This window comes from Molossus molossus, unplaced genomic scaffold (assembly GCF_014108415.1).
Source record: "Molossus molossus isolate mMolMol1 unplaced genomic scaffold, mMolMol1.p scaffold_m16_p_22, whole genome shotgun sequence".
Classification (NCBI taxonomy): Eukaryota; Metazoa; Chordata; class Mammalia; order Chiroptera; family Molossidae; genus Molossus; species Molossus molossus.
The window spans coordinates 35,343,790-35,360,758 of NW_023425358.1; the positions used below are offsets into that span (position 1 = coordinate 35,343,790).

Here is a 16,969-nt window from a genome sequence, read left to right on the forward strand (position 1 = left end):
CAACGGAAAAATATCCTCGGGTGAGGATTAACAACAAAGGTGATGCTGCCTTCACTTAGAAACCTTGGGAGACCAGGCGGAGAGACCCCCGGTGTCCACTGCCCAGACGGGAGTGCGTGGTGGCAGGGGCAGGGCAAGATGCAGGGAGCAGGGACACACGGGGGCGCCGTGGGCTGGGCTCAGAGCCCGTGGGTGCCTCAGCCAAGCGGGCGCCAGGGCCTCCGACCGGCCTCGCGTCAGCTGTTGCCAGGCGGCTCGCTGGGGCGGGCTGTGCAGTCCGGGGCGGAGTCGAGCCCCAGCATCTGCCGCTGCACCAGCGTGGCGTAGAGGCCGCCCTGGGCCAGCAGCTGCTGGTGCGTGCCCTGCTGCACCACGCGGCCCTTGTCCAGCACCACGATGCGGTGGGCCTGCTGCACCGTGCTCAGCCGGTGCGCCACAATCAGCACCGTGCGCCTCTGCGGGTTCCTGTAGATGGCCTCCCGGATCTGGGGGAACAGGAGGGGCCGGCTCACGGGGGGGCCGCCGTGCCCACCGCCCCCGCCCTGCCCCGGCTCCGATCCCGCTCCACCACCTAGTGACACTCAACTGTTCTGAGCTTCCTGGGTCTTTGTTCCCGGGGAGGGTTCAGTGCCGGCAACAAGGGAAGCGCTCAGTGAATGACAGGTGGGCCCCAACCTGCTCCACCCTCTAACCTTGGTCTTGGTGGATGGGCTCACCGTCAGCCCCAAAGCTCATGCCCACAGAACCATCGCCCTCCCTTCCTCGTCCTCCCTTATGGCCCAAGTCCAACTCATGGCAGATCCCGTAGATCCCGTCTCCCCGGTACCTCGCTGTCCCATCTCTCCACCTCTACCGCCACTCCTGGGCGCCTGCAACCTTCCTGCTCGCTCCCGGGTCCATTCCCCGCATGGACTTAAAAATGTGTAATCAGCCCTGGCCGGTTTGGCTCAGCGGTTAGAGCGTCGGCCTGCGGTCCAGAGAAACCCGGGTTCGGTTCCCGCTAAGGGCGCGTACCTCGGTTGCAGTTTGTCCCCGGCCCTGGTTGGTTGTGCGGGTGGCAGCCACTCGATGTGTCCCTTTCACATCAATGTTTCTCTCTCTCTCTCTCTCTCTCTCTCTCTCTTCCTCTCTCTCCCTCCCACTCTATCTGAACAAAAAAATGGAGGAATGTCCTCGGGTGAGGTTAAAAAAAAATGTGTAATCACATCCAGCCGGTGTGGTTCACTGGTTGAGTGTCGACCCTGCACCAAGACGTCGCCAGTTTGATTCCTGGTCAGGGCACATGCCCAGGATGTGGGTCCGATCCCCAGTGGGGGGCATGCAGGAGGCGGCCAATCGATGTTCTCTCTCATCCATGTTTCTATCTCCCTCTCCCTCTCCCTTTCTCTTTCTCTAAAACTCAATAAAGGAAAAAAATTTTTTTAAATAAAAACGTATAATCACTTCTTGTTGAACTCCTGCTCGAAGCTCTCCAATGGCTTCTCGTCCACTTAGGATAAAACCCAAGCTCTCGGGAGTGTTAGGACTGCGGGACTGCTCTGTGTTGAAGACGGTAGACACACGGAATCTCCGTCTGTCAGAACTCACAGAATACACAATGCGACAGTACCCTCTAACGTAAAACCACAGCCTCTAGCCGGAGACAACGCGTTAATATTGCTTCGCCCATTGTAACTGACATACCACAATCAAGCCAGATGTTAATGATAGGGAAGGCCGTTTGTGGGGGGCAAAGGGGACACACGGGAATTCTCTGTACTTTCTGCTCAATTTTCTCGAAACCTAAAAGTGCTCTAAAAAATAAAATCCATCCCTGGCCAGTTTGGCTCAGCGGTTAGAGCGTCGGCCTGCGGTCCTGAGAGACCCGGGTTCGGTTCCCGCTAAGGGCATGTACCTCGGTTGCAGTTTGTCCCCGGCCCTGGTCAGTCGTGCGGGTGGCAGCCACTCGATGTGTCCCTTTCACATCGATGTTTCTCTCTCTCTCTGTGTTCCTCTCGCTCCCTCCCACTCTACCTGAACAAAAAAATGGGAAAATGTCCTCGGGTGAGGATAAAAAATAAATAAATAAATAAATAAATAAATAAAATCCAGCCCAGCCGGTGTAGCTCAGTGGACCGAGTGTCGTCCCATGGACTGAGAGGTCCTGGTTCAATTCCCGGTCAGGGCACGTGCCTAGGGTTGTGGGCTCGATCCCCAGCAGGGGGCGTGCAGGAGGCAGCCGACTGATGTTTCTCTCTCACATGGATGTTTCTCTCTCTCCCTAAAAAAAAAATCAATAAAAACATAGTTTTAAAAAGTAAATAAAAATAAATACATACATAAATAAAATCCATTAATCTTTTTAAAAGTCCAAACTCTGAACTAGAGCCCGAGGTGTTGTTTCTCCCTCTGACTCTGTCCTCGCCTCACCCTCCAGACACACCGGCCTCCAGACTCGGCTGTGGACCTGCTCTGAGCCTTTGCGCCTGCCTGCCCTCCTCCTGGGATGCCCTCACCCCAGAACTCCCCGTGGCTCCCTCCTTTCCTTTCGACGACCCCAGCCCTGTCGGTGGGCAGGGCACACTCTGGGCACATCTCACCCCATCCAACGCCTGCACCCAGAGATGGCCACACTCCAGACGGGCTTCTCCAGCACACAGCCTTGTCCGCAGGAGGCCCCAGCCCCCTAAATGCCCAGCATGACCAGGAGAATCGGCTATTTGTTCCAGCCAACACCCAATCTCCCTCTCAGAACAAGGGGCTTACACCACAAACCCTTCCTCTGTGCCTCTGATGTGCATGTGAGTATCCTAACTCAGGAGGCTCTTTCTCAAGGACCCGAGGTCATTCCTCTGTGTGTGACCAGCAGGGTGGACAGGGCCTCCGTCCCCCAGTGCCCGTGGGAGGACAGAATCCCAATTTCAAAGCAGCCGGCGGCAGACCTCGCTGGCCTGACCACATCCGCACTGGCCGGTGCCGTGTGGGTTTTCCCTGGAGCCTGGCTCTTGCCCACGGGCAACAGCTGCTGAATAAATCCGCGTCCCCAGCTCTGCCAATGCCTGGCTGCTTCTCCTCAACAACGCTGACCCCTCTGATCTCAGTCATGTAACTGGATTTTTAAAAAATTCCTCACCCAAGGATATTTTTCTGTTTATCATTAGATCGAGTGGGAGGGAGGGAGAGAGAGACAGAGAGAAACATCGATGTGATAGAGCCACATAGACTGGTTGCCTCCCGCACGACCCAACCAAGGCTGGGGACGAACCGAAACTGAGGTACGTGCCCTCGACGGGAACTGAACCCGTGACTCACTGACCCACGGGCCTACGCTCTAACCGCTGAGCCACACTGGCCAGGGCGTCGCATGACTGTCTCACTGTCTATGGAGCGCAGGCCACAGGCTGAACTCGTCCCTGGGTCCTTGTTTAGTATCTGTCTTGCCCCCTGAAACGGTAACATCACGGGGCAGGAGTTTTTATCTGGCTGGTCAGTGCCGGGATCGGCGCCGGGCCCCTGTGAGGAGCACCGTGAACACCGCCAGGCAGAGGACCGACCCGTGGAGAGACGACAGACGGGCACACGACTGGACCCTCCAGCCGAAACGCCCCGTCTGGGAAGCTGACGGTGCAGGAGAGCCCCTGGCCGTTCCCAAGCCCTTCCCAGCACCCGCCCGCTGCCGCACCACCGCCGCCGCCACTCACCAGGTGCTCGCTCTCCGCATCCAGAGCGCTGGTGGCTTCGTCCAGGATGAGGACGGGCGGGTTCCGCACCAGAGCCCGGGCCACGGCCACCCGCTGCTTCTGCCCACCGGACAGCTGGGCGCCCCTCTCCCCGGTCTCTGCGTGGCACAGGCACAGGGACAAGTGAGCGGGGCTGGGGAAGGCCGGGCAGCCCCGGGGGTGGGCGGGAGGCTCCCTTCCTCCGCTTTCCCTGCTGTGGTGGGACTGGGCTCCCCAGCAAAAGGGTGGTCACAAGGGCCACCGGCTGGGACCACCAATGGTTCACAAGGCACAAGAGGGTGCTCCGCCTCCCTGTTCGTGTGACGCCTGCACATTACAACCACATGCCGTTGGTACCAAGGTCATATTTTCTACCCATTAATTTGGCAAAATCCGAACGTGCGATAATACATTGTGCTGGTGTGGCTGCGGGGAGACGGGCACCCCTCCGTGGGCTGGGGTAAGCGCAGGGGTTTGACCCCTGTCGCTCCCAATAATGGGGCTGCCGGGCACACACCTCTGTGCCTATGTCTGCACTGTGCACGTCTGGGTCCCGATTACAAACGCACAGCCTTGTGCCAGCGAGCCCACCTCTGAATTGTCCCTACAGACCAACTTTTCCTACAGGTTGTGCGCGACTCACAGCAAAGCGCACGATTGCAAAACAACAACAACAGAGACAAAAATAACTGCTCAGATGTCCATCAATGGGAAACTGAATAAATTATTTATTAAGTGAAGTATTATCCAACTTGTACATTGGAATACTATGCAGCTGTTAAAAAAAGAACACAAAACCCAAAGTAGGTAGAAGGAAGGAAATAATAGAGATCAGAGTGGAAATGTGCCCGGCCGGTGTGGCTCAGGGGTTGAGTGTGGACCCTAAGAGGTCGCCGGTTTGATTCCCGGTCAGGGCACGTGCCCAGGTTGTGGGCCCGATCCCCGGTGGCGGGCATGCAGGAGGCAGCCAATCAATGTTCTTGCTCATCGATGTTTCTCTCTCTCTCTCTTCCTCTCCCTTCCTCTCAATAAAGAAAAAAAAAATAGAGATCACAGTGGAAATAAATGAAATGGAGACTAAACATAAAATAAGTGGGAAAGAACAATGGAATTAAGAACTAGTTCTTTGGCCCTGGCTGGTTTGCTCAGCAGTTAGAGCGTCAGCCCACAGACTGATGAGTCTCGGGTTCGATTCCAGTCAAGGGCACGAACCTTGGTTGCAGTTTGTTCCCAGCCCTGGTCGGGGTCGTGCAGGAGGCAACCAGTCAATGTGTCCCTCTCACATCGATGTTTCTCTCCCCCACCCCAGTCTATCTGAACAAAGATGGAAAAATGTCCTCGTGAGGATTAAAAACAAACAAACAAAAAAGAACTAGTTCTTTGAAAAGATAAGCAAAATTGATAAACTTTTAGCTAGAGTCATAAAGAAAAAAAGAGAGCGAGCCCAAATAAATAAAATCAGAAATGAAACACAAGTTACAACTGACACCACAGACATACGAAGGATTAAAGAATACTATGAATGCCCAGCCAGTGTGGCTCAGTGGATGGAGCATCGTCCCACGGACTGAGAGGTCCCAGTTCAATTCCTGGTCAGGGCACATGCCCAGGTTACAGAAAGGGGCGGGCAGGAGGCAGCCGATTGATGTTTCTCTCTCACATGTTTCTATCTCTCTTTTCCTTCCTCTCTCTAAAAAAAAAAAAAAAATCAATAAAAACATATTAAAAAAATATTACGAACAACCCAAAACCAATACATAACAATAAAAAGAAAAAATACTACAAACAATTAATATGATGACAAATTAAACAACCTGGAAGAAATGGATAAATTTCTGGAAACGTGACCTTCCAAGACTGAACCAGAAAGAAACAGTTTGAACAGACTAATTATGAGCAATTAAATTGAAGCGGTAATAAAAAAACAACAACTCCCAACAAACAAAAGACCAGAAGGCTTCATGGGTGAATCCTACCAAACATTTAAAGAAGAATGAATACCTATCCTTCTCAAACCACTCCAAATAGTCGAAGAGGAAGGTACATTTCCAAACTCACTCTACACCACCACTGTAACCCTCACACCCAAACCAGACAAACATACTACAGTAAAAGAAAATTACAGGCCCATTTACCTGATGAACACAGACGGAAAAATTATCATCAAAACATTAGCAAACCAAATCAACAATACAGTGAAAGGGTTAGACGCCATGATCAAGTGGGATTTATTCCAGGGTTGCAAGGGTAGTTCGATCCCCGCAAATCAATCAACATGATAAAAATCATACGACCACCCCAACAGATGCAGAATAAAACATTTGACCAAAAAATAAAAAGAAGGAACAAGGAAGCTCTCCAGGCACCAATGTAAAGGTCAGTAAGATACTGTGTTTAGTTTAAACAGCCAGGTGCAGAACAGAACCTGCTGTTTCTTTTCTGTGAAAGGGCGGGAGGAAATGAAAATATATATTTACGCTTGCGTATGGAAGTCCCAAAGGACATGCAAGGAACCACTGGAAGAAGTCTTGGCGGGGGCAGGAGAGGGAGGGTGCAGTGGAGGGTACCTGTATCGTAGCCGTCCTGCAGCTCTTTGATGAAGTCGTGGGCGTTGGCCTTCTGCGCAGCCTCCACCACCTTCTCGAAGGGCACGGCGGGCAGGCCATAGGAGATGTTGTCTGTGACGGAGCGGGCGAAGAGCACCGGCTCCTGGCTCACCAGGGAGATCTGCGGAGCAGGAGGAACAGGAGGTGTGAGGCCGGGAACACGTGCAGCCAGCTGTCACCAGGCACCTCGCCAGCCCCAGGCCCGGCTGGCGCCAGGGGTCTCAGGTCTGGAATCTGACCAGGGCCTGCGCCGGCTGCTGCGTTCAGCTGATCTTCTCCCGGCAGCGGAGGCCGCCGTCTGCAGAGCCCCCGGCCCCCTGGCCAGCAGCCTGGGGCCCCCAAGCTTGCCGCTCTCAGCCAAGCCGAGCTCCCTGACGCTGTCTGCCCTGCCCTGGACAAGGACAAGGAGGAGAAGGCGGCGGGCAGCTCTGTGAGTGCGTCTTCGTGCTGGGAGGCAGGAGGGCGCAGCACGGCCCCCGCCACCACCTCGCTCCCTTCCAACAGAACAACTCAAAGCAGCTGTTGTCCCGGGGTCCCCGTTTCAGGGATGTGGCCTACAAAAAAATGACAGTATTGCCTGGTCAGTGCGGCTCAGGGGATGGAGCGTCGTCCCAGGGGCTGAGAGGTCCCTGTTCGATTCCCGGTCAGGGCACATGCCCAGGTTGCGGGCCGGGTGCCCAGTGCGGGGCATGCGGGAGATGGCCAACTGATGTTCTCTCACTGATGTCTCTCTCTCTCAAATCAATAAAGAAAAAAAGTTTTAAGAACGGTTAGAAACAAAACAATCGGTGTTTCTTGTGCCGTGTGCACCTGAACCACCATGCAGGGCTCTGTCAGCGTCGAGTCTGGCACTGAGGCCCTCTCCTGAAAGGGTCACTCGGAGCTGTCTGGTCACCCACGGCCTCTGTGAGGGACTGGACACGGCTGAAATGTGGGACCGCTAGAACACTCTCCCACTGCCGGTGGGGCGTGACGTGGGGCGACCAGCCTCGTGGCAGCAGCCTCGAACGCGTGGCTGAGCATCCGCTCTGGGAGAACACCCACTCTGTGTGCACCAGGACACGGGCCAACCTGTCTGTGTCAGCATTGCTGGCACCGGTGAAAACCGGGAAACCACCCCATACCCACTGAGAGCAGAATGCAGAAACACGGCGACACGCTGACATGGTGGATTATCAACCAGCCACGATAACGAACGAACTGCAACCACGGCCTCAACCTGATGACTCACAAGGAATGTCACGGGAAGCAGCCAGGCCCTGACGAACACACGGGTTATGATTCCAACTGCCCCCCCCCCCCCGGATCTGTAACTTGTCTCCTGAGCCCATGCAGCCCAGCTGGCTCACAGCTTCTACCCCTGTGACTTTCTACGTACACTTTCGCTTGTGTTTGAAATGAAAGAGAATGAAACGATGATCGTAAAAAGCCGGGCAAGGTGTTCTGGGGAGCCTCCTGGAGTGCCAGAGTGCTCTGTTTCTTGACCTGGGTGGTGTTTAGGGTGGTGATTAGTCTTTGAACCTCACCCATACCCGAGGCTCTCCTCCAGGTCTGTGCTACCGCTCCCGGAGAAGCTGGGAGAAAGCAAGGGCAGAGGCAGCGAAGGCCGCCACCTACCACGCGGTGCAGGAACTTGTGGTCATAGGCGCTGATGGACTTCCCATCCAGCAGCACGCGGCCCCCCTGCAGGGGGTAGAAGTTCTCCAAAATGTTGACACAGGAGCTCTTCCCGCTGCCCGAGGGCCCCACGAGCGCAGTCACCTTCCCTGGGGACAGGCTGAAGGACACATTCTGCAAGGAACACGCAGACACAGTGCAGGGCTGGCTCAGGCGCTCTGGCTCCAGACACAGGCAGGTGCCTGCCCCAGCCCAGCCCAGCCCACGCGCCTCTGCACCGTCCGCGCTGCTGGCTCCCGGAATGCTCTCCTTCCTGGGATCGGGCAGCATTTCCATACTTGTTTCCTCTGCCTGGAATGCGCTTTCTGCACAGCAACCAGACTGGTTCCTGCTCCTTGTTCAGGTCTCAGCTCAAAGGCCACCTCCTCCAAGAAGCCCTCCTTGACTGTTACATCACCCCTGCAGATGACTCCTACCACACCACCCTTCTGTTAATAACCCGCCTCCCCTGACTAGAGCCCGAGCTGCACGGGCGCAGGGACGCTGCCTGGCCTATTCCTGGCTGCACTGCCACGGCCTGGCAGGGGCAGGGGTGAGAGACGGGGTGAGGGAGAGGAGGGTTTGCGCAGGCCTCGAGCCCCCTCACCTGCAGGACTTTGGTGTGGGGCCGAGTGCGGTAGGTGAAGGTCACGTTTTCAAAGTCCACGCGGCCCTCCACGTGGTCAGGGGCCAAGTTCCCGTCAAGCACCATGGTTGGCTGACGGTCGATGAACTCGAAGACCTTCTCGGCAGCCCCCACTCCTTGCATCAGGCTGCTGTAGATAGAGCCCATGGACTGCCCGCGGTGCAGGAGAGGGCGTGCGGGAGAGCAAGGGCGCGTCAGTTCCGGGGACGTGCGAGGCTGCTGGGCCCCGCCTGCTAGTTCGTCGGACAACGAAACGTGAGGACAGAAGCGACAGTGCTGATGCATTAGGGGCCAGCGCCTCGCAGCCCTTCCAGCCTGGCCCCGCCCCGCAGGGGGCGCTGTCCCCTCCCAGGAGGAAACGGCACCGAGTCACACAACCAGCCAGAATGTGGCAGGACAGAAACAGAGCCTTCCTCCTTCCGCCGCCGCAGCGTTGGAAATGTTCCGATTACAGAAACGAGTCTTAATGTGCACTCTCCATCTCCTTGGGTAAGAGAAGTGCGCGCAACACAAATGCGAATGAGGAGATGGGGGGCACAGAGACCTCAAGCAGCTTCCCCCGGTCACAGAGCCGAAGGGGCAGAGCCAGGACTCGGACCCAGGCCTGTAGGTGCTGTAAGTGGAGGGAACATCGGTACCGGTGCCACGGTTCTGTGACGTAAGCCCTCGATACACCACAGCTGTGACTGTCACCATTAATACCAAGATGATGATGATTATTAAAGATATCAGTGCTGCCCTGGCCGGTTTGGCTCAGTGGTTACAGAGTCGGCCCATGGACCAAAGAGTCGCGGGTTCAATTCTGGTCAAGGGCATGTACCTCGGTTACGATCTGATCCTGGGCCCTGGTCAAGGTCACGCGGGAGGCAACCAGTCGATGTGTCCCTCTCGTGTTGATGTTTCTCTCTCTCTCCCTTCCTCCCTCTCTGCCATTCTATCAAAAAATCAATGGGAAATATCCTCTGGTGAGGATTTAAAAAAAAAAACAAAAACAGACATAATCTGAAAAAACCCTTGTCTTTTTTTCCATGATGCTGTGCTTTGAGGTGGGTTAAAATAAAGTCAGACTCGTCTGGCTTTGGATCCAGGCCCCGCAGAGACAGGCGGCAAGTTGCCCAACCTCTCTGAGCCTCAGCTTCCACTTGAGAAGTGGGGACAGCACCGAGACCTCTCGTGAGCATTTTTTTTTTGCATTTATCTTCAGATAGAGTGGGAGGGAGAGGGGGAGGGAGAGAGAGAAACATTGATGTGAGAGTCACATTGAGTGGCTGCCACCCACACAACCAACCAGGGCCGGGGACAAACTGCAACCGAGGTACGTGCCCCCAGTGGAAACCGAACCCGGGACTCTCTGGTCTGCGGGCCGACGCTCTAACCGCTGAGCCAAACCGGCCAGGGCTCTCATGAGCATTTGTAAATTGAACTTGTTGGGGTGACATTGGTTAATGAGATTACAGCTGTCAGGCGTACAGCTCTGTGGGACGTCATCTGTGCACTGTCCTGTGTGCTCACCACCTCGTGAGCACTTTCTGAAATGATCTTTGTTGCTGTCGCTGTTGGCTTGATTGTCTCTCCCCTACTGCTTTAGAAAGAAGTATGCATCCCTCGTGCCCCGGGGCACCCTGTTCAGATCCCTCGTCTCCACACAGCCCTCACTCCCCTGGACCCCGTCCACCAGCCCCTCACCTCCATACAGTCTCCCAGGGCCAACGCGTAGATAACAAAGGAGACGAGGTTGCCGCCGGTCATCTGCCCGGAGATGACGAGGTGGCCTCCATAGTAGAGGACACTGACCTGGACCACCACCAGCGTGAGCTGGAGGCAGAGAGAAGGGGCCGTTTGTCACGGGAGGCTTGGCTCACACCTTCCCACGGCCTGATCCCAGCCCCCCGGCTGCAGGGGTGCGGGGGGGCGGGGCAGCTGTGGGCCCTGCACACCCAGCCATGAACTGAAACCCAGCCAGCAGTGCTTCCCACAAGCTGGAGCCTGTCTGTCACTCTCACCCCCCCCCCCCCCCCGTGGAGTTTTTCCCTGTGAAGGTCCCCAGCTGAGCTGGCTGCGGGCCTGGCTGGGAACAAGGCTTTCTTTGTGAGGCCTGGCACAGCAGACCCTGAACCCTCAGCCCAAAAGGCACCCTGCCGGTGGACAGACTGCCCGGAAGCTTGGCTGAGCTGGGTTTCAGGCCCTTCTCCTTCCTGGCTGGGCACTTCTGAGGGGTGGCCTGCCCTGGGGGACCCAGCCTGTCCCTGTCCCTGGCTCCCCTATAGACCACCAGCTCCTCCTTCCCCTAAACTCCAAATTCACATCTTTCCTAGCCCAGCTGTTTCCCGATGAGCCCGTCTTCCAGATGCGGCTGGCAAGCACGCCAGGGGCCACGTGACCCATGCCCGTCCCTGGAAGTGAGCCAGACACTCACGACACGGGAACGGCCAGGACGGCTCTTGCTGGGTCCGGGCTGGCTCGGGTGGCTCCTGCCTTGGCAGGACATTTCCCCAGCTGAAGGGCGAGCCCCCGCCCCGCCCCATGTGCACAGGGCAGAGATCTCTGGGACGTGCACCAGGGGCTGACTCTTTCCCGGAGAGCTCCATGCACACACAGGAAGCTGAGGCAGAGAAAGTCAAGTGCAGGGACCGGGCTAACGTCCAGGGCAAGGGACCCCATCTTCATGGTTGCGCCCGCTGTGGCCGGGGACACATACCCCACTGCTCCAGGTGTAGTACATGTGGGCGGCCGCCTGCTTCCTGTTCAGCTTGTACACCTGCTGCAGCTTCTGTGCGTACACCTCCGCCTCCACCTCCTCGTTGGCAAAGCTCCGGACCGTCTTCATGGCACCGATGGTCTCCTCGGCTACGCTGCTGGCTCTGGCCAGGGCGCTCTGGACCTCTTTGGAGAGCCTCTGCGCAGGAGAGCCAGGGCAGGGTCAGGCCCAGTCCCTCCCTCGCCTGCGCCCTCCTAGCGTGATCTGACGGACTTAGGGGCCAGGCTCCGGCTGGACCCAGGGAGCGACTCCCAAGGTCCCAGTCCCTGAGCGGGGGGCTGATCGCTAAGTCACCTCCAGTCATCAGAGGCTACTGGTAGTCACAGTTTTGGGTGATCTTTTCAGAAAAGGAACCTCAACAGCTGATGCTGTGCGGACAGAAGAGCAACGACGCCCCTGGGTGGCTGGCCGGGTTTGTCCACAGCAAGGACACGCCACTATAAAGGGGGCGCATTGACGTCATCCACGCACGTGAAACCAGGAGGCCCTGAGGGTTGGCGCAGAGAGTCCAGAACTCCCGGCCAAGTCCCAGACGGTGGCAGAGGGCACTGGCTGTAAGGTTTGCCCGTGCGTGATGCGTGGCGGGGCTGGTGGCAGAGGCGCGGTTCCAAACGTGTGGCCAGGCTGCTGCCCACCGGAGTCCTGGAAGCAGACCCGGCAGCGCTGTTCAGGCTCCGCAGTAGCCACCACTCTGAGATCCGCACACGGCCGGCGGCGGCCCGCGAGGCCAGGCCAGGCCAGGACCGGTGCAGCACAGCCCACGACCTGTGAGCCCCGCCCAGCCGCGGGGACCCCGCAGCGCATTCAGCACCCGGGCGGTGCGGTGTCCCGGGCTGTGGGCGGTGGTGCTGACCAGGCGGCTCTGTGCAGCACAGGCAGGTCCGGGAAGGAGGCTGGCGACCCTGCCCTGGAGGCCCCGCAGGGCCGAGCCTGGGGCGGGGCCTGAGGTGCGCAGGAGGGCTGGCCGGGGGCAGCTGGGTTTCCTGTCCTGTCCTGGGGGCTGGGGCTGGCGGGAAGGCAGGAAGGGCGGGGTGGGCAGCACAGGAAGGGAACTGGCTCCAACTCCGACTAACGTATTTACTTTCTCTGCCCAGAGAGGAAAACAGTGAGGCCCGGGACCCAGACCGCTGGCGAGCGGGCCCCCTGGGTGGTGGCCTGCCAGGGCCATGCAGGGGTTGTGGGGAATGGGCTCCTTTGGGAGGCTGGCCTCAGGGCACAGACACCAAGGGTTCAGAGGAGCTGCTCATGCCAGAGCCTCTGCTCAGGAGTACGCCCACCCCTCGGGCCTGGATCCCCGGGGAAGGGGCCTTCTGCCTGGGTCCCTCAGGGCTCAGGGGCACCTACCAACACGGGAAGCAGGAGGGTGCGCCCGGGCCTGGCTCTCGGGCCCGCCTTCCCCGCAGAGGCCGGACCAAGGGCTGGCTGGAGGGGCCGCAGCCTTCCCTTCCCTGCACCCCGGGCCAGGGCTTTGCTCATGGGCTCGAGCCACCCCCCTGAGAACAGACTCTACAGAAATGGTGGAAACCAAAGTCCCCACAAAGGCCTACGCTGTCTGGCCCGTCACCTCCGGCCTCATCTCCTGGCCTCTCCCCTCACTCATTGCTCCTCAGACACGCGTGCACCCCGGGGAGGAACGGCTGTGTCCTCTGCTCGGAACGGAAGGCTCTTCTCTCAGGTGGCCGACTGGATGCAAATGTCACCTTCTCAGAAAGATCTACGTAAAGCCTCAGCTGCCGCCAATCCCTCTCTTCCTCGCTTCGCCTTCCTCCTGAGCACTCCGGTCTCTCACACGCTACACGTCACCACTGCTGTCACTCACCCTCTGCACTCCCCCCAGAACACAAGCTCACTGAGGGCAGGGGCCTGTCTGCGTCACGCTGCATCTTGGCACCTGGGACGTGGCAGGTGCTCAATAAATATTCACTGAGGGACAAGTCCTTCCCTAGCTCCCCGGGGTCCCGAACCCCTTCTGAGGGTCACCCAGAGCCGCGTTGCCCACCGCCTACCTTGTAGTACTTGCCGTAGACGTTGGACACCATCATGATGATGAGGAAGCCCATGAAAGCGACCACGGACAGCTGCCACGAGAGGCTGAACACGAAGAACACCACGCCCGTGGCCTTGACCGCGTTCCACAGGAAGATGTTGATGTTGTGGGAGATCACGTTGCTGACCACGGTGGTGTCCGTGGTGAGGCGGGAGATGAGGTCCCCTGGAACCCAAGGAGCTCAGCTCCTGAGGCGGCAACGGGGCGACTGCAGGCAGGGGCAGGGGCACCAAGGGGCACTGGGCAGCGCGGGCCTCCTCCACTTCTCGGGGGTGAGGAGGGAAGAGTAGATGCCCCGCGAGGGCTGCTCTGAGCCCAGCCCTTGCCACCAGCATGTGTGACATCAGATCCCACAGCACAGAGGAGGGGCGGAGGGTCAGGACAAGACGCCTGCTCGGGCCGCACAGATCATCTGTGACTGAGCTGGGACCAAACCGTCTGTTCCCTGTCACTAGTGGAGGGGGCAGCTCCCCCCCCGCCCCGAAATAACAATCTGAGTTGCAGGAGGAGGAGGGAGCTGAGATCCCGTCACCAGTGGCTGGACACTGGGCTAAGAGCTTCACAACCCTGGGGTGTGGCTACTACTCTGAATGTTCCCATTTCAGAGCTGAGAAAACAGAGGCCCAGAGGTTAAGCTGGTGAGTGGGGGAGCCAGGGCTTGGGCCCAGGCCGGTCTGTCTCAGAGCCTGTAATCCTGGCCGGACGCTGCTCTGCCCGCACCGCCACCCACTCGCTGCAGAGGCTCTGGGCCCGTCGGGCCACAGGCTGGGCAGTCCTGGCCGCTGTGGTTCCCAGAGGGCAGTGGGAAGCACGGCCCTGGCTGCTGCAAGGCCCTTGGGTGGCCTGGCCAGAGTCCTAGAGTGGCCACAGCTCACACCAAAACCTCGGCCGGCAGGCCAGCTCCCCGGGGCTCAGGCCATCCAGGGTCCAAGCCCACCCCGGGATGATTCCATCCTGGACCAGACGGTGGGAAAAGCCAGCAGGGCGGGGACCACAAACACACCCGTCTATTTGCTCACCTCGAGGTAAGCCCACCCTGCCTGAGCCGCCGGTCAGCCAGGCCCCAGGGACCAACCTGTGCAATTCTCGTCAAAGAAGCTTGTCTCCTGAGATACCAGCGAGCGGAAGAGAAGGTTTCGGAGGCGAATGTTCAGTCTGGCAAATACGAGGGTGAAAATGCCGCCCCGAATACCTGTGGCAAACGAGCTAATTGCAGATGAGAGATGTTATAAACGGCACGACAGCCTCCTGACAATTGACGACTCAACTCGCTGCCCCTCCCGCTGTTGGCAGGGTGGGGGGGCAGGACCCCAACCCTGACCCCACTCCCAGGGCTCAGTCCCAAACCGGAGCCCCCAAGGTGAGGGTGAAGAGGGGATGTTTGTTGGGGGCAAGGGACCCACTTTGCCGGCGGGACCCCTCTCCTTCCGGGAAAGCACAGACAGGCTGGCCCTGGTCCCCGCTCCGCAAACAGCAGGGAGGGTGAGAAGGGCACCCTGGAGGGGTGTGGCTGAACCAAATGGACCTGGGGCAGAGCCAGTTTGGCTGCTGGTTCCTACGGTAAGCAGCTGGGGACAGGCCCAGCAGGGGCATTTCTTGGGCCTCTCTGGCTCATCTTCCCCTTGGGAGCTGCCCGACCTCCTCCCCTGCTGCAGGCCTGGGAGCTGCTACCTGCCGAGGGCCAGCAGACAGGTGAGGACGACCGCTGAGGTGAACTGCTCCATGCTCTTCTGGATGATGACGCCGTCGATGGCCCGGCCAATGTAGTAGGGGAAAAGGGTCTCTCCTAATGGGAGACAGGGGGGTCAGGGGTGTCTGCAGCCAGGGGGGCTGGTACCCTTCCCCCGAGGCCCCAGGAGCCCACGTCTTCTCACCATGGGGCGCGGGGGGCTGTACTGCCGAACGCCCCGCGCTCCCGGGGAAGAGGGGCACAGGAAGCGCCGTCTGCGATCTGCACTGACCGTGCTGGTGTCAGTAACGGCTGCGGGGCACCGAGCGGCTGAGCCAGGGGGCTGGGGCGGCATCCCCACCCTCGGTGCCGACTCTGCAGCTGGTCCCTGTGTCCCCACCTTACAGCTGAGGAACGTGAGGCTGAACAGCTGAGCTGACGCTCACCCAGGCCGACGGACGCCGAGATTCACGTCCCTCTTGCCGGGGGACGGCTCGGAGTCCGAATTTTATTCTGGTCCCTGCAGTACTGGGAACTGTCCCCTGCTCCTCTCCGTGGGGTACTTCACGGTTTGCCGGATTATTTTCTACCCACTTGTCTTATTGTGCCCTCACAACATCCCTGGGCAGGTAGAGGGGTTCGAGAGAGGTGTCACCCCCTTTCACAGAGGTGGAATGGGAGGCTCAGGGGGGCTGGGTAATCTGCCAGAGGTCACACAGCAACTAAGAGAAAGGGCCAGGCCCTGGCTGCGCTGGCTAAGTGGTGAGAGCGTCGGCTCGTGGACACAATGAGTCACGGGTTCGATTCTGGTCAAGGCCACGTACATCAGGTGCGGTTCGTCCCCGGCCCTGGTCAGGTCAAGCGGGAGGCAGCCGTCGATGTGGCTCTGTCGCATCGATGTTTCTGTCTCTCCCTCCCTCCCTCCCTCCCACTCTATCTAATGATGAACAGGAAAGTATCCTCGGGTGAGGAACAAAAAAATACAAAAGAGGAAGGGCCAGGACTCAAACCCAAGCCAGCTCCCAATGGGGGAGGGGTGTCTTCCCGTGCCCCCGCCCTCCCCCGAATCCAGAATGCCGACTCCCTGCTGCGGAAACAAGGAACGCGGCCTGGAAGGTGCCCGCCCGGCCGGGTCTCCTGCTTCCTTGCAGCTCTTCCCGCAGGCGCACAGTAGGCACGCAGTAAAGGTCAGTGGACGACTCCTGGGCTCCACGGGGCTGGCTCAGGCGGACAGTGAGGCCTTTCGTGGGGTTCTGGTGCCCCCTGCTGGTGTTGGCGCAGGGGACCATAGGCGGCAGTCTCAAGGGCCTTAGTCTCCATGGAGTCTCTAGCCACTGCCATGGGTTCTGCCTCAGTTTACCCACCGGGGAGGAAAGGGCACACGCTAGCTCCACAGCATCCTGACCCCGGCAAGCTCCAGTGAATGCCAGAGATGCCACACAGAGTTCACGCGCCCTTACGGGGTGTGGGCACTGTGCTAGGCAAACCCTCTCGTCCAAGCTTCACAGGGGCCACGCGGGACTCTCCAATCCATCGGCAAATCCTGCAGCTCCACCTCCACAATATTCCCAGACTCTGGCCACTGTTACTGCCTCCACCGCCCCACCTGGGTCCGAGTTGCCGATCTTGCCTGGATACCTCAGTAGCAACTCACGCTTCTCCCTTTTCCTGCCCTTACGCCCATCAGCCTCTCATCTCAGGCAACGGCAGGAGCCTGTGAAACCGAGATCAGACCTTGTCGCCTCTCAGCTCAAAACAGTCCCACAGCTCCCATCTCATCCAGGGAACAGTCGAAGTCCTTCAGCGGCCGATGCGCCGTGCAAGATCGGGCCCGTCACTGACCCGCTGCTCCAGCGACGATGGCCCATGCTATTCCTTTAACAACCAGG

At 58.7% G+C, this 16,969-nt stretch overlaps 1 protein-coding gene across 1 annotated transcript in view; it reads right to left on the bottom strand.

Annotated features, from left to right (window-relative positions):
* ABCB9 (ATP binding cassette subfamily B member 9) overlaps window positions 1-16,969 on the bottom strand; it is a 27,819-nt gene continuing 10,850 nt past the window's right edge. Inside the window, exons 3-12 of the mRNA XM_036276893.1 lie at window positions 15,083-15,197; window positions 14,487-14,617; window positions 13,371-13,576; window positions 11,305-11,502; window positions 10,293-10,421; window positions 8,568-8,756; window positions 7,922-8,095; window positions 6,266-6,425; window positions 3,681-3,817; window positions 1-507 (exon numbers count right to left, since the gene is read on the bottom strand). Coding sequence (XP_036132786.1) covers window positions 52-507; window positions 3,681-3,817; window positions 6,266-6,425; window positions 7,922-8,095; window positions 8,568-8,756; window positions 10,293-10,421; window positions 11,305-11,502; window positions 13,371-13,576; window positions 14,487-14,617; window positions 15,083-15,197 — 1,895 coding nt within the window. The 3' untranslated portion in view covers window positions 1-51. The remainder of the gene's footprint in view (window positions 508-3,680; window positions 3,818-6,265; window positions 6,426-7,921; window positions 8,096-8,567; window positions 8,757-10,292; window positions 10,422-11,304; window positions 11,503-13,370; window positions 13,577-14,486; window positions 14,618-15,082; window positions 15,198-16,969) is intronic.